General features: G+C 38.7%; 1 protein-coding gene across 2 annotated transcripts; it reads right to left on the bottom strand.

Annotated features, from left to right (window-relative positions):
* Positions 1-7,022: 7,022 nt before the first annotated feature.
* LOC120020273 (cyclin-dependent-like kinase 5) lies at positions 7,023-24,870 on the bottom strand. 2 transcript variants are annotated; one of them, XM_038963823.1, is made up of 12 exons: positions 23,078-24,867; positions 22,411-22,499; positions 21,973-22,040; positions 21,719-21,779; positions 21,449-21,505; positions 15,251-15,346; positions 14,998-15,072; positions 14,790-14,886; positions 9,862-9,931; positions 9,611-9,671; positions 9,317-9,397; positions 7,023-8,639 (listed from the first exon to the last, which is right to left on the bottom strand). In XM_038963823.1, exons 1-12 carry the CDS (start codon positions 23,112-23,114, stop codon positions 8,553-8,555), a joined length of 879 nt encoding a protein of 292 aa, XP_038819751.1. In that variant the 5' UTR covers positions 23,115-24,867; the 3' UTR covers positions 7,023-8,552. The 2 variants fall into 2 exon arrangements, with proteins under 2 accessions (XP_038819751.1, XP_038819752.1); XM_038963824.1 differs by lacking the exon at positions 14,998-15,072 and having other exon boundaries at positions 23,078-24,870.
* Positions 24,871-25,341: the final 471 nt, after the last annotated feature.

The raw sequence follows: 25,341 nt of genomic DNA, 5'->3' as shown, positions 1-25,341 counted from the left end.
ATAGTAAATCAACAGAGTAGAGTTTAAAAAATACCTTTGTGGCATTTCACAGCAAGTTTTTCCTCAGGCTTTAGATGGTTTTAATCAGCAGGAGCCAACAATGTTATATTACATACCCTGACTGGAGGCACGTACTGCAACATGAAACAAGAACATGGAGCTTTAGGTGGATGTAATGCTGTGTTTCACTACCACATATAGTTTCTCCACCCATGTCATGGAATCATCCATTATTGAAGGCTTTCTTTGCATTAAAACATAATGATAAGCCATTTGTGATACCTTTGACTCTCATGTTCTCCAATCCTCCCCTTCTTTTCTGCCAACTCCATTCACCTTCTCTCCTCTCTAACCACCCAGTGAGTCAATCTACATTAGATAAAGTGCTAAATGAAAACAGTATGAGACAGTGCAACCTACTGTATGCTAAAATAAGTCATGCACATGAGTGTTAAATGTAGTGGTATAATAGTTCTAGGACTACTTACTTTACATAGTACATTAGATGTGCTAAAATGAAGGGAGCAAATAGCAACCATTTTCATAACAAGATACAGTATGTTTGTGATTTATATTATTGAATGATGAATGTCTACCCTTTTTTAAGCATTACAAAACATACATGGCAGAGACTAGCAATGGTACCTTGCTTTCTCAAATTGATCAGATTTTTGAAACTTTCATTGAAATCAAATGGCTGAACGGAGGTAGCTCTCTGTGACCTTTAGGTATTAGTGTGCAGCGTTCTTGTCTATTCTCAATCGATTACACAGGGCTGTAGGCCTAGCCGTTTTGCAAAGACAAACTTGCTTGGAGCCAATTGTTTTACTTATCAGCTCTGCATTTGATTTTTTTGGGGTCACCCTCATCTTTCTTTTTTCATCATGTCTATTCCAGGAGTTTCCAGAGAACCCAACCAGCCCTGGTGTCACGCCTAATCATGCCCCCAGGTAGCAAACCCCATTGATAATAGATCCTCCCTCCCATACTGTCCTTCTTTTTCAGACATTCTGGGAACCATTTCATACATTTCCTTTCTGGTTAACAAGATGTTGGTTCACCTAAAGCTGGTTTGGTGGTTAGTAGTGATTACTTTATAAATGTGCTTTTCCAACACAGCAATAGGTCAATGATATTATAGCCAATGTAATGCATTTTCCTCTGTAGATACCATTTGGAAATCAATGACTCTCAATACCATAAATCAATTTGCCTTCCCGAGATTATTATCGGTTTATTATAAGAAATGAGTTGGTTGGATTCTACATCTGTTAAGAACGTTTGGGACTTTGCTAGTCAGCAATACAGTCTTGCTTCTTTTTGTTTCTGAAGATGCTTTCCTTCCCTTAGGATAAAATGCAGTTTCCTGAGAAAAATATAAATGTATAAATACAGAATTAGTTGTAGATAGTACAATAAAAGCCGATCCGCAGGGATCATCGATATTATTTCCTACTAGCTTTCCTGCAGGACCGAGGTCCATTTTAGGGGACCATTTGTACTGGATCCTGTGCCCAATAACATCACTAGATGCATTCCTTAGTGATGCTATCACAGGTCTGCATGCAATGCAGTTTGCACCAAATGAAATGGTTGTTCATCTGCTGGAATAGCTATCTATATCTTTGGCTATTGCGTCTTTTGAACCCACATAACAGCAATATATTAACTGAAACAACCGCAGTTGCACTAAACGTACGCAAACATTATGTGTGTGTCAATGACCATGTACAAATGAAGATACTAATATCGAGACAAGGACTGAAAAAAATGTTTTCTTTTCTCTTTCCCTCCTTCGCCCATACCATACCCCTCTTATCTTTCTCTCATATTCTTTCATCTCTCTACCCATACCGTGAAACATTACTGACCTATTGTAACTGTCCCCTGCACTACCACTTTAATCATTTTTCTTTATATGTTATCCCATTTGTATTGAATTATTTTGTCAATGTGTACACTATGCTTTCAACCATCTTCCTGTCTGATGCATCAACGATGGTTAACATCATGTTATGCCACTTCTTTTTGTATTCTGTTTTCCACTTGGTCCTGGTTATGTTGAATACTCATTTATTTATTGTTCTTTTTTTCCTGTTAATGTCACATCCCCTCCCATTTTTACTGTGACCCGCATGCCTCTCTCCTCTTCTCCTCACTCTCTCATCACCCATCCCTTAATACGGTTCAACTCCTCTTCCCCCTTACTTTGTCTTACAGAGCACCTGTGACACCCTCCGGAGTCACTCGGACAGTCTCGGATTCACACCGAACATGTTACCTCGTCACCCGACTCTAGGCAACTTTGAGGAGTTTGCTTGTTGACAACATAAAACAGGGTGGGACCTGGGATCTTTGGGGTTTGACAGCAAACTGTGAAATAACGTATATATTATTACCAACATGGTCAGTGATAAATACTCAAAGAGTAGTAGGATCTGTGAATTGCCTGAATAGAAATAGAATACTATCATATGAATAAACCACTTTTAAAACAGAACTCAGGTGATAGGGCCATATCAAGGCATCGACTCTACACTATGTATTGGATGTTTCATTCATGTTGCATTCTCTTAAACAGGGTGACATTAGAGTGTGTTTGAATCGGGTTTAATCAGCCTATTAAAGTTTCAGCTTAGTAATGTAAATGGAAAGGCCTTCAGAGCGGTCTCATTTTATCTCAATTTATACACCTTTGTAATCACAGTCCGTTCTGGTGTGCTGAATATCGAACCGAGAGGCTAGCGATGGTTAGCACGTGTAGCATCAGCATATCCAGGTCCATTCATAAATAGAACAAGAGAGGAGGTTGAAAGATATCTTTCTGGTACCACTCTTTCATTTAGTATACCTCAATGTGAGTAAGATAATTCAGATTTCAGTGATGCCTACTCAACTATGATCACAATGCTCAAAGGAGCTGACTTGAATCCCAGTAGTAGACTGCTGTTGTAATTGTTGCCTTGTTGTACTCAAATTATTCTGTTCTGAGATTCTTGATCATCTCATTGATTTGAAGTATAATACCAAGTGATAAAAGCCTCTTGCGTAAGGTTCCAAGACGATACGCTTTTGCAAGATTACTGAATGCCATTCTTGTTTACAAGTTACATACTGAAGAGGGGAAAACAAGTGTGTATGTTTGCACAAATGAACAATCACAAACTTTTCCATAGATTTTTGGAAAATAGGAACATTGTCCATGGTTATGTATAGTGCTCCGCTCAATGTTTTCTATCTGTTTACTGCTGAAAAACAATTCACATCAATGACTAAATGTTATTCTGTCGTGGTTTCTCATTTTTGGGGGGATAGTGTTATCAGACTGGCTGGACTGTCACTGGAAAAGAGCACCATACACAGGAGTCTGCTATAACTTGGCCTCCCGCTTTTTCACCACTTTCATTAGAATAGATAAACAAGCAAGACGATGCACCCATCCTTAAAGTTAACATATGTGGGTGTTGAAATGGTTTTGTTCCATGGCCATGGCTTTTAACTGCTACAAAAACACTCATTAGCACAAGTCCCCTGTGATAGTAATAGATTCTCTATTGGAAACTAGTGAAATACAAACGTTTTCAAGGTGGTGTTCTAAATATTGATTGAAATGTGTAAATACTAGATAAAAAATAAGAAATTAAATCTTGCTCGTCTGTTGATATATTTAAATGCAACAAAAAAATATATAGAAATATCCATTACTGCTGTTGCACCATAAGGGAATTAGAGGACATTGCATTTGGATGGGAGCAGCTCACTTGCCATACGAACACACGATGGCCTACCCCAAGGATTGCCTATTAATCTGTGTTGATACCCAAGTTGACCTCAAGTGTCTTCCAGCTTCCATTCAATTTCAGGACCGGACACCGAGACAGTTTATTACAGTGCTTCAAAAACATTCTATTCAGTTCAGTTGGTTTGTAACACTGAAACGCATTGTATAACTGCATTATTATATACTATTGTTATTGAAATTTCAGTACATGTAATAAGACTCAAATAACAGTCAGTTTGTGATGTGTAAATGATCAAATATAATAAACTGTATATTTAACCACCTTCCCATGTACACACCTTTTTATCTTTGTTGTCAGTCTAAATGCTCTCATGCTACGGTTCCTGTTCATCACAGTTATCCATGCTATATATATATACACTATTGTTCAAAAGTTTGGGGTCACTTAGAAATGTCCTTGTTTTTGAAAGAAAAGCAAAATTTTTGTCCATTAAAATAACATCAACTTGATCAGAAATACAGTGTAGACACTGTTAATGTTGTAAATGACTATTGTAGCTGGAAATGTCTGTTATTTTATGGAATATCTACAAAGGCGTACAGAGGCCCATTATCAGCAACCATCACTCATGTGTTCCAATGGCACGTTGTGTTACCTAATCAAAGTTTATCATTTTAAAAGGCTAGTTGATCATTAGAAAAACCTTTTGCAATTATGTTAGCACAGCTAAAAACTGTTGTTCTTATTAAAGAAGCAATAAAACAGGCCTTCTTTAGACTAGTTGAGTATCTGGAGCATCAGCATTTGTGGGTTCGATTACAGGCTCAAAATGGCCAGAAACAAAGAACTTTCTTCTGAAACTCGTCAGTCTATTCTTGTTCTGAGAAATAATGGCTATTCCATGCGAGAAATTGCCAAGAAACTGAAGATCTCGTAGAGCGCTGTGTACTACTCCCTTCACAGAACAGCGCAAACTTGCTCTAACCAGAATAGAAAGAGGATTGGGAGGCCCCAGTGCACAACTGAGCAAGAGGACAAGTACATTACAGTGTCTAGTTTGAGAAACAGATGCTTCACAAGTCCTCAACTGGCAGCTTCATTAAATAGTACCCGCAAAACACCAGTCTCAACGTCAACAGTGAAGAGGCGACTCTTGACTGGAAAATGACACTTCAAAATGCATTGAATCTGAAATGGGATGATCAAGGTATTCATTATCAAGTCTGGTCAAACTGTACTGCTGCCCTACTACTAAGTTGAAGTTTGAAGGCTTTGATGATCTGAATTTCTCTGATGGGAAATGGCATAAAGGAATTCATGGTTAAATCTCTGCTGTACTGTGATGCCACAACTGATGATGTGACATTGTCTTGGTTTTGACTGTATTTGACTGTGACATTGTGGTCTGGTCTGTCATGATGAACATAGTGGGGGTCAATCATAAAACTTACCACCAGGGTTTTACCGCCTTTCCTTTCCAAGCCAACAGGTAAATACAGACATAATGCATTGTAACAATTATGATGCAAGCGTAAATCAAATCTACAATGAATTCATTTTAAAGTCAGATTAACAATAAAAGAAGTGGTAAACTTGCTATGCTACATTTTTATGAATACTCTGTACAATGTACTGTCTCCTTCTACAATCCTTACTCATCCCTGCCCTGCCCTCCTCTCCTTCTCCTTACTGCCAGTCAAAGAACAGCAGAGCAGAAGCCACACATTACTCAGTAGTCTAAAGCTGAATATGGACATTGTCCTGTCATATTTTAATAATACCGGCAATACTGGTTGTGCTTATTGATTCAAGTCTTTTAATGGATATTTTATAGCATAATTAATTACAGCCTAGTAGATGACAGTGTTATATATTTATGTCAATCAATAGTCTAAAGACCTTTATTCTTGCCGCTTAAGTATAATGTGAATTGTTATTGCATCTTACCTCTTTTCCTTCTTGCATGACCATTGTCTTTTGACCACCGCTAGTGCATTATCAGCCTTGTTACTCACTACTTTGCTGGGAACCAGATGGTTCATTTCCATGTTCTGTGGAGGCTACTCTACAATCTTCATGGTCATGAAAAATCATCATGACAAAATTAGGCTTGGGGTTGTGCAATATTCAGTGACCATGAAGTATTGAACATGGGGATGAGACGCTGGGATGTTTTCTGACCAATTTTTGCGGGTCAAGTTATTGTATGTTATATTTCTGTAAGACTAGAGTTCACAGAAGCTCTGCTTATACCTGGTTCTCATATGCGTCCAATGTCCTGATCTTGTCCACATTCTGATTGTGCCCACATTTTTAGACAGGTGTAGACGATTGAAAGACGCATTGTGATCAGATCTTCATGACCTCCTCCGGAAGTAGTCAGATGCATTGTGTAGACAGATCTGGACAGTGAAACCATTTAAATCATCATAATCCCGCCCTCTAAAATCATTGACAGGCGATGATGTACTGTTTAATCTTTTGTTTTATGTGTGATTTAATTTATGTCTTAAAATAATTAAATATTATTTTGAAAGAATATCTGTGAAATGACTTGCATACAGTGAACATATCGTTTACAGTGAGGGACAGGATATCTGCAAGCTACAATGTGGGCACAATCAGAATGAGGATAAGATCAGGACAAAAGACACATGTTAGCACCAGGTATAAACGAGGCTTGAGTATGGATTATAGTATGTCTCACCCTGTTGGAGGCCTACAGACAGCTGTGGAACTGAACTAGGTTAATCTGGCTCTATGTACTGTATATGTGATATATCATTTGTGATTGACCTTAAGTAGTCATTAAATACTTAATACCCTCTCTTTATCAAGTGTAATGTTCTCAATCATACGTGAAACGTGATGGATTATCTGGAAATATAAATCAGCATTGTTTGGTGCATCGGTTAATCAATGTAGATCAGATCATCCACCACTACACAACACGTGATATTAGAATGCCTCCCTCCATATGGCTTCCTTCAACTACTTGGACCGGTTGTGTAACTGGGGTCTTGGCAATAATATTTGGGGCTAAAGGTAACTTTAAAATCATTGGTCGTGATCCATGGTAACAGCTTAACTGAAACTCACTCATCCCTGTTGCGCCTGCTGGTGCGTAGGGCAGAAAGTTGCAACAAAGGCTCTCCACTTTGGACATCTTCTCCACCGTGCCCCAGCTCTGACATTGACAGGGCTCAGTTTCGACTTTAACAGAAAATAAATGGGCAAATTTTAAATAATTTCCCCACAACAAAAAGCAGAACAAGAAACAACCTTTGAGTCCACTTTATTGAACTGTCGTGTTTTGAAATTTCAAGACAACTGACTGACAGCAAGTTGTCTAAATACTTAACCCAAGTCCTACAATAAAACTATGATAATAGGAAAGTGCAAAGTTCACTCGTCATTCTAAATAAAGATTAAAATCATGTCATATTTAAACTAATATTCTACAGTACTCTTTTCTAAAATAAGCACGGGGAATTGCTTGTCTTTACATGTGATAATGGAATCTTGTGATGTTCCAACTCAACTCGGATGCAAACACACACGCATCACACATTTCATTATTTTAATAAGGAGAACATTGCAACTCATGAAAGGTAATGTGTTGTATATAAAAAAAGAGACTAAATGCATACATAAGCAGACATTCAATTATCAATAAATACATGCATTCTATTATTTTTTTCTCTTACATCAAAATGAAATATTTTCCCTATTGATCAAAACCAAAGTTTTGGTAGTTGACAGCAACCTCAAATAGGAGTTAAAAATGTTGGCTTTCGTGGGATAAGTAGTGACTATCTGGAGTAAAATAACACTGCAAAACTTACTAGTTCTTTGCCAAAATGAAGTTACCCATCTGCGTGAACACAGCTAAAGTCAGTGGTGCAAAACAATGGTAATGTAGTAATATAGGTATCAACGGATTTCCTCCGCTCTCACTTCACTTTCATTAAACTATAAGACATCAGGTCAAAGCGCAAAGATGGTAGAAAGTTACAAAATGAAACTAAAAAATAAAAGCAATTACTCAAGTACGTATGGTTCACTGTTCATAATACATATGTTGACCCCATCTTTGTGTTCAACTTTACTTGACCGGGACTAGATCTAAACTATTAAAAAAGAAAATGCCTTTTACCCAAAGTGCACAAAAAAAATCGAATACAAAAAGCTAAATAGAGAGCCTGAGAATTAACTGATAAATATAAATAAACCTCCCCTCTGTTTTACAACCTCCTATTAAAGTAAGTGGGAAATGGTTTAGACTATGATGAAGGACAAGGAAGACTGTCTCCAATCTTATCATAAACTATTAATGCAATATTGACAAGTTAACAGCAGTGGCACAAACACTATTTGAAGAATGTATCCAAATAACTACATTTTTGCCAGTACATTATGCAGCACACTAATGCAATTGTTCACACCGCTTACTCTGCTGTGCAGCTATTGGCTCAGAAGGATTCACTGTTTCTCCGGGTCCAGAATTGTTCATCGCTACATGTTATGTTCCTATGTCAGTGCGCTTAATGTGCTTAACAGACAAAGAGAAGACAAACAGGCTTGCTAATAGAACCTAAAATCTTGCAGAGCACACAAGGACTTAATTCCATTAGGAGGCACAACAGGATATACTGAAGGGAAGGAAGTCTCTTAGTTAAAACGGGTGCTGCTGGAAGATGAGTCTTGCAGGGAGTCAGGATAGACAGGTCCTGTAGAGAAGATGGAGAGAAAGAGGATTGATTCCGATGTCTGAGGTTCAGTTAAGTGACGTGTGTTTTGGCATCTCATCTACGGTGGGCAGAAATCAGCAAAGTAGGGGTGCTGCAATGCCTCCTCTGCAGAGATCCTCTGGACAGGATTACACTTCAACAGATTCTAAAAGAAGAAAAAAAGAGAATGCAACTTAAATTTGCGTTTGTACGGAAACATTTCTTGAGCATTCAAGCAGTTTCTAAACCCATACGTGCAACATCGCGAAACTTCCGGGAACGCTTGCGAAACAGAACAGGGTATGGGGTTTGAGAAGTCCAAAATTCTTCCTTTGTTAGCCAACGTCGCTATGACATCACCAACAAGTGTGATCGAAGATTTCTATTGGAGAAGCAGTTTTAGTCTAGTATCTTCATGGGAGTCCCATACGGCGGCGCACAGTTGGCCCAGCATTGTCCAGGTTAGAGAAGGGTTTGGCCGTCATTGTAAAATAAGAATTTGTTCTTAACTGACTTGCCTAGTTAAATAAATAAAATTCATACTCTACTGTCTTTGATTCAAGTTAGGTTTGGGAAAAAGCCTTGCACTGGCTCCACCTGGTGGTAAGTTGATTTTCCCAGCTAAGCGGTCAACTAGTTACAAACTACACAACTCCAGACACATGCATGTTGTTTTAATGCCACTTGTGTGGGTATTTGTGCAAACCTATGAATTCAGAGCTATACAATAGAAGAGTGAAGGACATTGGATTGTAAATTGATGTTAACATCAAGGGATGGTATAGCGTGATAATACATTGTATACTGAATAATATAAATGGTCAGTTGGGGGGCAATACTAACCTGCAGCAGATCCCGTCCTGTGCTACTGAGTTTGGGGACAACATTCACCAGTGAGGTCGTGGCTGGATACATGGGGTACGGCTGTAGACAAAAAGAACAATAAGGGTAACGGATGTAAACAAACAGCAGCGCAGAACATTTTTGTTCCTTCTCTTAGAGATGAATCTGTGATCTGGAAACTGCCATTAATCTCATAGCTTGTAAATCATATATTCACATTTTTCTGTCAGGCAGTAGAAAACATGAATTTCTATATAATCAACTGTAATTCACAAAATGAGTGGGTTTGACTACCTTGTAGTCTGGGAGCTTTGTCATTGTCTGCCACTGTTCTTCAGTTGGTGTACCCAACAATGTGCCACAACAGCGTTAAGGAATGACTTTCACCACTAAATAGGACTCGTTAAGTTTAGTCATTACAATAGATTAATCTCAACAAAGTGGACCAACTTTAGTTCCTGTGTTTTGTTTCTACATACCACACAACAAATGGACAGTGTGCTGAACTTGGTGGTTAACTATCGAAAACATCTCGGAAAGGATATCTGAAGATCCTCTTCAGCTGGTCGTCGACGTCATTACCCGGGAAAAGGGGCCTTCCAGCGTTTGCCAACTCTAAATAAAAAAATGTATAAAAGTTATTGAAGATTCAAAAAAAGGCAGGAGGCAGACCTGCCAACCTTAAATCATTTTTATGAGTACCACTTCAGCGTGGCGTTGGACCCCATGGCAGCGAGCGTGTGACACCCCCACAGATCAAATCATAGGCAAATGCACCTGTTTTTAGCCTAATAATGATGTTGGCAGAAGACTCCCAGTATGAATGGTAGGCTATTGGCCAGGGCTCTCCAACCCTGTCCCTGGAGAGCTACCATTCTGTAGGTTTTCGTTCCAACCGTTATCTAGTGCCCCTGATTCTAATAATTAGCTGGTTGATAAACTGAATCAGGTTAGTTACAACTGGGGTCAAAACAAAAACCTACAGGAGGCTAGCTCTCCAGGAACAGGGTTGGAGAGTCCGGCTATAGACCGTTATGGGTACTTGGGAATTGGCTGGTCTTCAGTAGCTCACTAGAAAAGTTAATGTCAGTGGCCCCCTCAAGAAGTTAGAGCATTTTGAAAAACCTGTAAAACAAAAACTGTAACTGCCATAAATTATATCAAACAATGTAGCCAACACAGTTGTCTAGTCAAATACTATTTCCCAACTAGAGTCCTTGTGTACCACCAACAGTACACATTTTAATTTTAGCCCCGGACAAGCACACCTGATTCAACTTGTCAACTAATCATCCTTCCCTCAATTAGTTGAACCTGGTGAGTTTGTCCGGGGCTACAACAAAAAGGAGGACTGAAGTTTGGAAACAGTGGTCTAGTATTTCATCCTAAATTAAATTGAGGTCTCAATGACCTCACATTTTTTCTAGGTTAAATTTAGGGGTAATGATTATTCTAATTAATAGGTGTATTTATATAGATGGTCTTGTGAAAATGCAAAGTGACTTCTTCATTTTGTTTGGGGACAAAATTCTAAATTAATTCAATTACTGGATGCAATGTAGTAGTCTGGCTTACTGTAGGCTATTTGGAATATGAAACAACTGAACTAGGCCTATATGAGCTTGTTTCAGGTCTCCACCCCTGACCTCATCCATCAAGTTAGGTCTGACTAATACCATTCATTCAACATGCCGTCATCGTGAACTGACTGGGCTATTACATCATTAGCAGCCTACTGTTGACATACAGCTACAGTACCAGTCAAAAGTGTGAACACACATACTCATTCAAGGATTTTTCTTTATTTTTACTATATTGTAGAATAATAGTGAAGACATCAAAACTATGAAATAACACATGGAATCTTGTAGTAACCAAAAAAGTATTAAACAAATCAAAATATGACAGCTTTGCACACTCTTGGCATTCTCTCAACCAGCTTCAACTGGAATGCTTCTCCAACAGTCTCGAAGGAGTTCCCACATATGCTGAGCACTTGTTGGCTGCTTTTCCTTCACTCTGTGGTAAAACTCATCCCAAACCATCTCAATTGGGTTGAGATGGGGTGATTGTGGAGGCCAGGTCATCTGATGCAGCTCTCCATCACTCTCCTTCTTGGTCAAATAGCCCGTACACAGCACGGAGGTGTGTTTTGGGTTATTGTCCTGTTGAAACAAATGATAGTCCCACTAAGCGCAAACGAGATGGGATGGCATATCGCTGCAGAATTCTGTGGTAGCCATGCTGGTTAAGTGTGCCTTGAATGCTAAATAAATCAGTGTCACCATCACACCACCTCCTCCATGCTTCACGGTGGGAACCACACATGCAGAGATCATCCATCCACCTACTCTGCGTCTCAAAGACACAGCTGTTGGAAACAAATCTCAGACCAAAAGGACAGATTTACACCGTTCTAATGTCCATTGCTCGGGTTTCTTGGCCCAAGCAATTGCAAAATAGTTGGGAAGAGATTTGCAATGTACCGATTCCATGGCACACTGTTTATGAATTGACACGCAACACGACGCCAGATTCAAAACTTTGAATGTTTCTGTTTAAATTATTATACAAAATTCTTGAAACCAATAGAATGTTTAAAAATATATATATATATATAGGGGATACAATCTTCCCAGCTCTGCAGATTTTGCTGCGAGGAGGCAGAGTCATTAGATAATTTATTTTGGTACTGTCCTTATGCAGCTCGTTTTTGGTCACAGGTCCAGGAATGGCTGAAGAATTGCAACATTTCCCTAGAGCTAATGCAGCAGATAGCAATACTGGGTGATTTGAAAAGTCATAGTCAATCAATAATATAATAATTATTTAGCAAACATTTCTTTAATTTACAATCTGTAGAAACTATGAGAATAGAAAGGTTCAGTACTTTTGTGAAGCATCACAGCACAGTTGAAAAATATATGGCAAATAGAAATTAAGGGATAGATGGGAGGGGTTGAATGGAGCTGAAGGGACTAATAACAACAAGATAACAAATGTAAAACATACGTGGTCTGTAAAATGTATTTAGGTTCAGAACTTTTGTGAAACAGCAGTTACAAATATATGGCAAATAGAAATCAAATTGGATGGACATCACAAATAGAGGAAGGCCAGGACTAAAAACAAAATATAACTATTGTAAAATAGATTGTGTCTGTAAAATGTGTACAGTATGTATAAGTTGGAAGTTGAAGCCTAAGTGTTATTGATTAGTAGTTTACTCCAATTGGGGGAGGGGTGGTAGGGTTTGCAGGGAATAATAAAGGAAGGTATATTCTAAAAAAACATATGTAGGTACACTACCGTTCAAAAGCTTGAGGTCACTTAGAAATGCCCTTGTTTTTGAAAGAAAAGCACATTTTTGTCCAATAACATCAAATTGATCAGAAATACAGTGTAGACCTTGCTAATGTTGTAAATGACTGTTGTAGCTGGAAACGGCTGATTTTTAATGGAATGTCTACATATGGGTACAGAGGCCCATTATCAGCAACCATCACTCCTGTGTTACAAAGGCATGTTGTGTTAGCTAATCCCAAGTTTATAATTTTAAAAGGCTAATTGATCATTAGAAAAACCTATTGCAATTATGTTAGCACAGCTGAAAACTTATAAAACTGGCCTTCTTTAGACTAGTTGAGTATCAGGAACATTAGCATTTGTGGGTTCGATTACAGGCTCAAATGTCTACACTGTATTTCTGATCAATTTTATGTTATTTTAAAAATGGACAAAAAAAGTGCTTTTCTTTCAAAAACAAGGACATTTCTAAGTGACCCCAAACTTCTGAACGGTAGTGTATATATAGGGGACTGGAAATGATACAGACAATTACATTGATGGAAGCAACAATCTATCCGCAATATTAAAGCTGATCCACCCCCTAAAAAAAGTATCTTCTTATTGGTGTCCTTTAGGAGTGGTTTCTTTGCAGCAATTCTAACATGAAGGTCTGATTGACGCAGTCTCATCTGAACAGTTGATGTTGAGATGTGTCTCTTAGTTGAACTCTGAAGCATTTACTTGGCCTTCAATCTGAGGTGCAGTTAACTCTAATTAACTTATCCTCTGCAGCAGAGCTCACTTTGGGTCTTGCTTCCTGTGGTGGTCCTCATGAGAGCCAGTTTCATCATAGCGCTTGACGGTTTTAACAACTGCACTTGAAGAAACTGTCAAAGTTCTTGAAAGTTTCCGGATTGACTGACCTTGATGTCTTAAAGTAACGATAGACTGTCATTTCTCTTTGCTTATTTGAGCTGTTCTTGCCATAATATGGACTTGGTCTTTTACCCAATAGGGCTATCTTCTGTATACCAACCCTACCTTGTCACAAACACAACTGATTGGCTCAAACACATTAAGGAAAGAAATTCCACAAATTAACTTTTGACAAGGCAAACCTGTTAATTGAAATGCATTCCAGGTGACTACCTCATTAAGCTGGCTGAGAGAATGCCAAGAGTGTGCAAAGCTGTCAAGGCAAAGGGTGGCTACTTTGAAGAATCTAAAATATATTTTGAATTGTTAACACACTTTTTTGGTTACTACATGATTCCATAGGTGTTATTTCATAGTTTTGATGTCTTCACTATTATTCTACAATGCAGACAATAGTCAAATAAATGAGTAGGTGTGTCCAAAGTTGACTGGTACTGTATATCAAAGGTCAATTAAGAACTGATTCATTAACATAGGCCTACTAAACTTTCACAGTCCAACATAACCTGTGAAGGATGGTATTAGCGGAACAGCTCTCTGCCATGTCTGTTTCCATCCACGCAGCGATGTGCACAGAACTACCTGAACACTGCACGTTTCCTTGCTTGTCAATGCACTCGTGCCTACTACCGTTGGGGAAATCAAAGCAAGTGTGGGCTAGAAAGTGTTCTCGCTTAGTTGACTAAACTTTGTAGCCAAATACCTTTGTTATAATGACGCCTTAGTTAAAAGCACTAACTACAAAATAATATTGGTTATGTGCTTGCCTAACTTATACAATTTGTTAGTCCATGTATTTGGCAAACAGTTTGTTCAACTTCACAATTTTTCTACCCTTTTCCTCATACAGCAGTGGTATGCGAAGTGGAGAGATCCCATCCAGCTCGAGGGAGGAAAATAGTACTACAATTACAGGAGCGGAGGGCTAGAGATTATTTCCAAAGATTGTCTATTAGCCTCTTCCTCTCTGTTTTTTCTCCTCGACTGAGTCCTCTGACTGGTTCTGCTTCAACTTCAGACGGCTGAGTCAAAAACCACAAAGTGCCAACGAGATGCCTCTTTTTGTGTATTTTAGGGTAGTTTTTCTTTGACTTCAAATGACGTGCTTGGTACGCAGCAACATGTGTGCAGGTTGGCAGGTCTGCAGAGGCCCCAACTTATTTGAGCGTTATAAACACAGGTATGAACAGACCGTAAGATCATCCCCCTTGAATTCGCGTCTCAATTTTAACCTTGACGTTACACATACCTGCAAATATACATCCAGCAGACCACATGTCAATGGAGGTAGAATAAAGCTTAGCACCGAAGAGCACATCTGGGGGCCTATACCACAACGTCACAACCTTCAGAGAGAGAGAGAAGCTTGAGTGTCACCAGTAAGTTAGGCCAGTAATTGTTTGCCAGTATCCCAATGAATCATGTAATTGCATATAAACATGTAGTCAATATCCCACCTCTGCTGAGTAACATCTCACTGGGATTCCAAAGGCTCGAGCCAAGCCAAAGTCAGCCAGCTTCAATTCCCCATTCTAAATTAAGCAAATCATACCACATTGTAGGCTATTTAAAAAGGGAAATACTTTTCTCACTAACTAAGCAACAACATTTCTGTTTCAGCTAAGACAGACATACAGTATACAGCACAATGTGTACTTTAGGACTTTCTAGAACTAGAAATTAAAAACAGTCAACATTCCACCGACTTACCCTGTTGATGAGAAGGTTCTGTGGCTTCAGGTCTCTATGGAGAACATTCCGACTGTGGCAGAAAGCAAGCCCCTTCAACAGCTGGTACATGAATGACTGCACATACAGAAAGTAGGGGAAGACTGAGTTAAGCACAGAGATACAGAAACACAAGCCAGTAATACTACAGTATTCTCACTATCAATGAGAGTCATTGGAGGTATTCTTCTGAGCTATAATTTTGCGATTGCAAAATCAACAATACCCTGCATATTATGCAAGGGCTAGCAAATTTGACCAATCACAGCATTAAAACAGTCAATTCATCACAATATCGCATAAAACTGACTGAAACATAGGGTTAGCAATTTCTACAAAAAGAGGGTTAGCAATTTCAACCAATCACTGCACATTTTACCGCATAATATGGTTCAATCAAGCCACACGTCAACAAACTTTTCCCCTTGTCAGCGCATTTGAAACAAAATAATTACATATTGCCACAAAATCCTGAAGGGACAGTTCTACTGATGGGACATCATTAGAGCCATATTCTGCTCCTTATTTGAATCTCAATTAGGGCCGTGACGATTACGGAATTTGGGGTAACAATTCATTGTCATCAGGGATGCAAACTGGTGAGGGCCCAAAATTGTGACACTTTTTTGTTGTTGCACTGAAACAATCAAAAAATCCCTGCTAGGGGGAAATGCAGATTAACCAATTAAACAAAGAATATGATCTACATGATCAGTCTCTGTGTGTAAAATAAAAAGTGGTTCATGTGAACCGAACCCAACTAAAAACTGTAAGGAAAGCAATCCAATGTTATTTGTTGCCTAGACTTTACTGCAAATGACACTCAAGTCTTGAAAAAAACTAAAACAATACACTAATATTGCAGTTAGCCATGACAGCCTTTATAATAGAATGATTGTGACCACACACACATCTAAATATTGCATTTCGGGGAAAAAACATCTTAACCCTAGGATGCATATGCCGGGTCATGTTTTTTTTGTTGCTGTATTGATCCCCAAAAATGTCATCTAATATTCCAGGAGTTCCTTAAATAATGTGTCTTAATGTTCTAACATCCTAGTTGTGTTTTTTTCTTTTTCTTATTTAAGTAAAAAATTGTTTTTTGCATCACTACCCCAAGTTTTCATGTGGGTCAAATATGACCTGTATGTATTTCCTATGGAAATCACTGCATTGCACTCATCAAACTGACCTTTCTTTTTGCTACAACAATAAAATCCAAGTAATTAATAAAATATTTATGGTGTGATGAAAGAGAGCCATGCCACCACCACTCAGAGCAGCCGGGACCAGAAGAAGAAGAGGTGGCAGCTCTGCCCAAGTGTAAAGGATAGAAAAGTTAGCTGCTGGTGTTCAGTGCAACACATCCGTCTGCAAAGAGCAGTCACATGCTTGTGGTTTGTAACAAATGCATGGACTAAGACAGCATAAGTAAGCATCACACACGCACACTTTGTTCCTTTTAGTGTTCATGTTTTCTGAATTCACAATTGTTAGTGTTGTCGTTTATATTGATGATGAACTTTGGATTTTCAAATAAATATTTTGAAATATTATAAAAACATGTTTAAGGTGGTTTTAAAGTGCCTTGCAAAAGTATTCATCCCCCTTGGCGTTTTTCCTATTTTGTTGCATTACAACCTGTAATTTAAAAATGGATTTTTATTTGAATTTAATGTAATGGACATACACAAAATAGTCCAAATTGGTGAAGTGAAATTCAAAAAAAAAAAAAAAATGGAAAAGTGGCGTGTGCGTATGTATTCACCCCCTTTGCTATGAAGCCCCTAAATAACTCCTTCCGTGGCCTCCAACTGCTCTTAAACGCTAGTAAAACCACCCGCCCGCCTAGCATCACCACCTTGGACGGTTCCGACCTAGAATATGTGGACAACTATAAATACCTAGGTGTCTGGTTAGACTGTAAACTCTCCTTCCAGATATTAAACATCTCCGATCCAAAATCAAATCTAGAATCGGCTTACCCTAGTAAAACTGACTATCCGATCCTCGACTTCGGCGATGTCATCTACAAAATAGCTTCCAATACTCTACTCAGCAAACTGGACGCAGTCTATCACAGTGCCATCCGTTTTGTTACCAAATCACCTTATACCACCCACCACTGCGACCTGTAGGCTCTAGTCGGCTGGCCCTCGCTACATATTCAGCGCCAGACACACTGGCTCCAGGTTATCTATAAGTCTATGCTAGGTAAAGCGCCGCCTTATCTCAGTTCACTGGTCACGATAACAACACCCACCCGTAGCACACGTTCCAGCAGGTATATCTCACTGATCATCTCCAAAGTCATCACCTCATTTGGCCGCCTTTCCTTCCAGTTCTCTGCTGCCAGTGACTGGAACGAATTGCAAAAATCGCTGAAGTTGGAGACTTTTATTTCCCTCACCAACTTTAAACATCAGCTATCTGAGCAGCTAACCGATCACTGCAGCTGTACATAGTCCATCATTTCCCACCCAATCTACCTACCTCATCACCATACTGTTTTTATTTTATTTACTTTTCTGCTCTTTTGCACACCAGTATCTCTACTTGCACATGATCATCTGATGATTTATCACTCCAGTGTTAATCTGCTAAATTGTAATTATTTGCTCCTATGGCCTATTTATTGCCTACCTCCTCATGCCTTTTGCACACACTGTATATAGACTTTCTTTTTCTACTGTGTTATTGGCTTGTTTATTGTTTACTCCATGTGTAACTCTGTGTTGTTGTCTGTGTCACACTGCTTTGCTTTATCTTGGCCAGGTCACAGTTGTAAATGAGAACTTGTTCTCAACTAGCCTACCTGGTTAAATAAAGGTGAAAAAATAAATGAAAAAAAATAAATGATCTGGTGCAACCAATTACCTTCAGAAGTCACATAATTTGTAAAAAAATAATATAACCCCTTTATTTAACCAGATAGGCCAGTTGAGAACAAGTTCTAACTTACAACTGCAACCTGGCCAAGATAATGCAAAGCAGTGCGACAAAAACAACACAGAGTTACACAAACAAACGTACAGTCAATAACACAAAAGAAAAATCTTTGTACAGTGTGTGCCAATGTAGAAGTAGAAATAAAGTTCATGATCACATGATCTCAGTATATATACACACGTTCTGAAAAGCCCCAGAGTGTGCAACACCAGTAAGCAAGGGGCAACACCAAGAAAACGCCACCATGAAGACCAAGGAGCACTCCAAACAGGTCAGGGACAAAGTTGTGGAGAAGTACAGATCAGAGTTGGGTTATATTTAAAAAAATATCAGAAACTTTGAACATCCCACAGAGCACCATTAAATCCATTATTTAAAAAATGGAAAGAATACGGCACCACAACAAACCTGCCAAGAGAGTGCCGCCCACCGAAACTCACGGACCAGGCAAGGAGGGCATTAACCAGCGGCAACGAAGAGACCAAAGACAACCCTGAAGGAGCTGCAAAGCTCCACAGCGGAGATTGGAGAATCTGTCCATTTGACCACTTTAAGCCATACACTCCACAGAGTTGGGCTTCACGGAAGAGCAGTCAGAAAAAAGCCATTGCTTTCCCCATCGGCAGGGACTGGGAAACTGGTCAGAATTGAAGGAATGACGGATGGTGCTAAATACAGGGAAATTCTTGAGGGAAACCTGTTTCAGTCTTCCAGAGATTTGAGACTGGGACGGAGGTTCACCTTCCAGCAGGACAATGACCCAAAGCATACTGCTAAAGCAACACTTGAGTGGTTTAAGGAGAAACATTTAAATGTATTGGAATGGCCTAGTCAAATCCCAGACCTCAATCCAATTGAGAATCTTTGGTATGACTTAAAGATTGCTGTACACCAGCAGAACCCATCCAACTTGAAGGAGCTGGAGCAGTTTTGCCTTGAAGAATGGGCAAAAATCCCAGTGACTGGATGTGCCAAGCTTATAGAGAAAACCACAAGAGACTTGCAGCTGTAATTGCTGCAAAAGGTGGCTCTACAAAGTACTGACTTTGGGGGGGGGTGAAAAGTTATGTACGCTCAAGCTCTGTTTTTTTGTGTTATTTCTTGTTTGTTTCACAATAAAAAAGATTTTGCAACTTCAAAGTGGTAGGCATGTTGTGTAAATCAAATGATACAAAACACCCAAATAAATCAATTATAATTCCAGGTTGTAAGGCAACAAAATAGGAAAAATGTCAAGGGGGAGGAATACTTTCGCAAGCCACTGTATTTTGTTCTTCACACTAAAAGGTTGAATGTGAAACTTTGTAAGATGGATTGTAAGAAAAAGATGCTAATATTTTCAATAGCTGTTATGAATATTCATAATATATTATCATTGAAATGTGTATCAAACTGTTGAAGAGCGACTAAAAACATTTCAAACAAAATAATTATCGATAGGTACAAATCACTTAAAATAATTATGTTCCACAAAATGGATAATATTTTAGACCCATATAAATAAAACAGATATTACATTATGGGGTCATTTTGACCCGGCATATGCATTCTTGGGACGCCATGTTTACTCTGCATCCTAGGGTTAAAGTAGAAATAGAATGAAAATAACAGGCATTCTGTTTGCTCTATTATAGTGGCCACTATAGTAGACATCGAATAAGTGCACAAGGCTACATGTGTGCAAAAATAACCCCCCCCACTCACACAAGTGTTACTGTCAAGTTCAACACAACAAAAGCAATATCTTTGGGCTACACTGCACATTATTACACTGTACACCTTCTGCCTGTGGACATCAGTTCTACAATGTGCCAGCAGAGCATGATACCCTTTGTTGGCATAATCTCTTTCAGGCAGCGAGTACACCAGTGGCATTCCCACTTTTTATCCACTTTATTGAAAGAGGGAAAGTGTGTGGCGTTTCTTTCACTTCTATTGGCATCCAGCATAATAAGCCAGGCCCCAGCTCCACTTGATCCCTGAATCCACTTGTTTAACAAGCAACGCCTCATTTTCACCTATTTCTCTCATTCTGAAAATTAACCACAGAGGGAAAACATTAGTTCACAGATAGTTAGTTCGCTAGGTAACATTCACAGATTGCCAGGGTCCAGTAAGCAACTACCGCGCTATAACTTGATGATCAGTGTTGTGCCGAAAATCTCCCCCCTGCCAGAATCCCCCCCCCCCCTTCGCAGGCAAGAAAATGGCATTGCTCAAACCCCCCTTCTAACTTCCTTAATTTTGTGGCTCGAGTCAAATACTTTGTGGCACACACACTACTGGTCAACATGAGCTACCAAAATGATTCATAAGTGTGCCAGCCTTGCAGTCCCACGAAAGAAGGGGGGGGGGGGATTTCAGCAGGCAAGAAAATTACCTTGCCTACATTCTTCCCCCCACCTCCTAATTTCCTTAATTTTGTGGCTAGAGTCAAATACTTTCTATAGAACAAACTTCACGTCAGGATAGGAAACCAAAATTAATAATTAATGTATGCGTGTTATATTAAACATAGAATGTAGGCAAGCAATAAACATTTCAGAACAACTACAAGTCGAATAAGACATGGGAGAGATGATGAATTATGGCAAAGAGATTTATTTATAGACTAATACACTTGAAACAGATAGCCAAACCAAAAACTGCAGACATTACTAATGCCTCCCCCGCAATCAAACCGACTAACGTGATCAGAAAACTCAACTAGCAAGCAAGTTGCAGCAATGAAGAACTGAGTGCATGCGCGTTCACGCGAGGGGGGGGATTCTGGCAGGGGGGAGATTTTCGGCACAACACCGGCGAGGAGTCGTATACCAGTTAATACTATAGCAAATTGGTTAGGTTACTAACGTTAGCTCATCTGATGTTGTAACGTTAGCTGTCTGACTATATTAGCCAGTTAATTTTCACACAAACTGAATTATTTGATCTGCTCATTACGTCACCTATTTTGGACTCAAAACAGCGAATTTCACCTAAAGGTCACTAGTTTGCATCCCTGTGTCAAGCAAATGGACATGGTTATTGTCATAACTGTCATTTTTGTAGAAAAGTATTTTGAGCTTGTCATGGATCATAATGCATCTTAGAAAATGATCTACAACACAGCTTTGTTAACATCTCGGTTTAAAAAAACAAATTATGTTTTTTTTTTTTTTTTACGGTTATTGTCCATAATTGTCGGTTACACGATAATTGTGCCAGGACCTAATAGCAATGACTCACCTTGACCGTTTCTGGATCTAGGTCTCCATTGCAGCTGTCAAAATACTTCTTTAGATCCTGTGGTTGTAAAAGTCACAAGTTCTATCAGCAACATTACATTTCTTCTCATCATATCAAACTAGTGAAAAGTACAAAACCCTTATAGTTGTACCTGCGGTCACATCTACTTTAAAATGGTCAGTCAAGTCTATTGGTAAATTGTCATAACTACAAACTCCTCTTTATACAATAATGTAATCTGCATACATCTGGCAACCAAGCAACGCTCACCTGATCACAAAATTCAAACACCAATGTTAACTTCTTGTCACTGTGCAGAACATCATGCAACCTAGGGAAAACAAAATTAATTGTCAATTAAACTCTTCGCATAGCTAGATATTTAATCTAATGCTAATTATAGCACACTTGAAAAGTAACTTACTACTACTTACTGAGTCAGGCCGGTCTAACTATGCTATGGCATAAATACATTTAGCTAGCTATGTATTTTCAGAATTTGACCAATTTCACTTCAGACCTACCTGACAATGTTTTTATGCTTCAGTTCTTTCAGGAGGCAAATTTCTCGCAGGGCAGAACTTGGGACCCCCTACAAGAAACAAGGGGTGTAATCATTAGCCAAACAGCTGCTAAAACAATAATTTTAGTTGGGTCCCTCCGTGGCACTGTAAAAACACTTGCAGTCATAAGCAGGTGACAAAGTGGTGTCATTTGAAAACTCGAGTCCTATCAAACAGACCAGTAAACATGTCACACCTGCAGTGGTGTCTCTTGGTGTTTACCTGCAGTGGGAGCTCTCTTCGGGCTTGATGCTGTGTGTGTGAAACGTTTTGCAACAGAATCTGCTTTATGAATACGCCCTAGCGTACAGCAGTAACCAAATTGAGACATAAAAAAATATGCTAACCAGTTGGACAGCAAGCTAAAGTAGCTGTATTTGTAGTCTCAAAAATGCCTACCTCATCGTCGTCATCCAATCTCACTCTTTTCAAAGCCACGATTTCATGCGTTTCTCTGTTTTTTGCTTTGAAAACAGTTCCATATGTACCTGGAGAAAGAAATCACAACGTTCGCTAGCTAGCTTGACTGAATGGGCTGTGTTAATTAGCAAGGTAGCTAGCTAACTTGACTGAATGGGCTGTGTTAATTAGCAAGGTAGCTAGCTAACTTGCCCAGGACTGGGCTAACTACTTTCATTATTTACATAGAATAATGAAAAGCTAACTAGCAGCTAACTTCAACGAATTTAACTAGATTCCGACGAATATAACTTATGTTACATCTTTTTATAGATACGTCAACATATTTCTAGCTAACTAGCTATATTTTGTTAGCACGCAAGCTAACGCGTCAGACAACTAGCTACTAGTAATGTAGGTAACTAACGTTAGCTAAATGTTGTCGTTGTAACATATGCTTGCTGCTAACGTTAGTAAACACTACAAAATATCTAAACACTATCGAACGTGTCACTTAGCAATGACTTGTCATTTAAAATTACGGATATGATGGCTGCTAACATTACTATTAACTAGTTATTATTATTATTAGCTAGTAGCAGTCATAGCAATGCTAACGGAAAACATTATCAGCAAGAGAAATCCTGGTAAAGAAACAGACACTTACCCTCTCCAATCTTTTCAAGCTTTTCATACTTCTGCATATTTTGTCAATAAAGCTAGTCTTTAACTAGCTAACTAGTGAAAAGCAGCCCCAGGGTTTGGGGATATTTGTGATACGCGTTAGCTAGCTGTTCTCAGCTACAATGATGCTGCTACATGGGCATCTAAAGGCCAGATTATGAACTGCATGCAAAATCGCCCATTCCCAGTCAAAAATAATTATTAAGAACCTGTTTCACTGTCATTCTCATGTGGTCAATCAGAAATGTTTAATAAAAAGCAATACTCAATTTTGTTGCAATGTTCCCTCCTGAATAAATCCCCAATCAGAGGTCCAGTTAAACAGCCTGTTTAAATCCGGTTCTAAGAAGCCTGTTAATGGATTTAGCTAGCCTAGATCCACCATTTTCACATCGTATTATCTGTTCAGACAATGATCATTATACATGCCCCCCTCAAATTCTTGCTAAATTTACTGATATATACAGGTCAGGTCCAAGTAACCCTTTTAAAACCACAATCACATACTGTATTGTACGGTTAGTATTCTCTTCCTATTAAGAGCACATGAGCACTTGCAATTTCTGCAGCCTCGGGGCACAATAAAATATGATCGCGTTTGTCCACTCATACATTTGGCTTGTATAAAATGGAATTTGACATTGGACCATTAAACTAAAGCAACATTACACACTTTACAACATCAAACTAGTCACAAAAGTACATTACGGCAAGTATTTTCAGTTCACATTGTAGGTCTACAGTTTTGTGCTATATCAAAGTCAGGGCTGCCAACTTTTGAAGAAAGCTTGGAGTGAGTTTTGCCATGTGAATTTCATTGCCCCCTGACACAATCCCTAGATGTTGGACCCCAGGAAGATTTTACTGTTTTAAAGCTAATTTCCTGCAATTCTACGTATTTTTCCATGGCTAAGGCCTATGACCAGGGTGGGAAAATATGTGTATTCAGGATGCTTTGAACATTAAATGTACACCCAATATTCAATGACTTTGTTACTTTTAGGTTTTTGGGTGAAATGTAAAGTATGCTAATATTTTTTTAACATCTTTTTTAGGTGGTTTGACACTTTATTCAGACAGTAATGAAATGAGATAGGGAGACAAGCAAAATGCTAGAAACAGTGAGACGTTTGGAAGTATGGATTGATCCCTGTTCTCAGTTGGAAAGTTGTATGTGACACGTGCCGGGGAGTGTTACCACTACGCCAAGTCTCTGCACAGGACATTTTTATATTGATGGCAGTGGGTAACCACATCATAGATTACAGTTTCCTTGTCCATAGACTGCTTTCAAGGTAAGGACACCAAGATTTTATATTTTGTCAGTTGGGTGAACTCTATCTTTAAAATAGGGATGGAAGAAAATCCTGCTTGCTCTCCAGAAGGGTTGGCCATCTCTGATCTATGTTTCCCAAGTGCTGGATGTTTGAAAATGTTAATGTTATAACAATTAATTTCACCCAACCTTCAAGAAATATCTAATGAATATCTATATTCAGATGGTTTAAAGATCCTTGCCATCATCTTACTCTACATAGACAAAAAATGATGTGTTTATGAGTTGTGAGTCCCCCTACCATCTCTGCCTAGCATGTGCACAATACTAAAATGTCAAAAAATTATATTTGATTGCTGGAGCATTTAATATCCAATGCTTATTTGTATGACTTATCTTATTCAAAACTGTCCATGAACGGCTGCAAAAATACATAGCCTCATATAATTAATTGTCAAAGACACAAGTACAGTGCATTCGGAAAGTATTCAGACCCCTTGACTTTTTCCATATTTTGTTACAATACAGCCTTTTTCTAAAAATGGTTAAATAAATTTTTTCCCTCATCAATCTACACACAACACCCCATAATGACAAAGTGAAAAAAGGGGTTTTAGAATTTTTTGCTAAATTATTTTTAAAAAGAATTTAAAAAATACCTTATTTACATAAGTATTCAGACCTTTTGATATGAGACTCAAAATGTAGCTCAGGTGCATCCTGTTTCTATTGATAATCCTTTGTTTCTACAACTTGATTTACCTGTGGTAAATTCAATTGATTGGACATGATTTGGAAAGGCACACACCTGTCTGTATAAGGTCCCACAGTTGACAGTGCATGTCTGAGCAAAAACCAAACCATGAGGTTGAAGGAATTGTCCGTAGAGCAATGCACAGATCTGGGGAAGGGTACAAAATGCCAAGCGCCTGAATGCCAAGCGTCACGTCTGGAGGAAACTTGGCACCATC

This window comes from Salvelinus namaycush, chromosome 25, assembly GCF_016432855.1.
Source record: "Salvelinus namaycush isolate Seneca chromosome 25, SaNama_1.0, whole genome shotgun sequence".
NCBI classification, from domain to species: Eukaryota; Metazoa; Chordata; class Actinopteri; order Salmoniformes; family Salmonidae; genus Salvelinus; species Salvelinus namaycush.
This window is presented reverse-complemented; position numbering and strand designations above follow the sequence as displayed.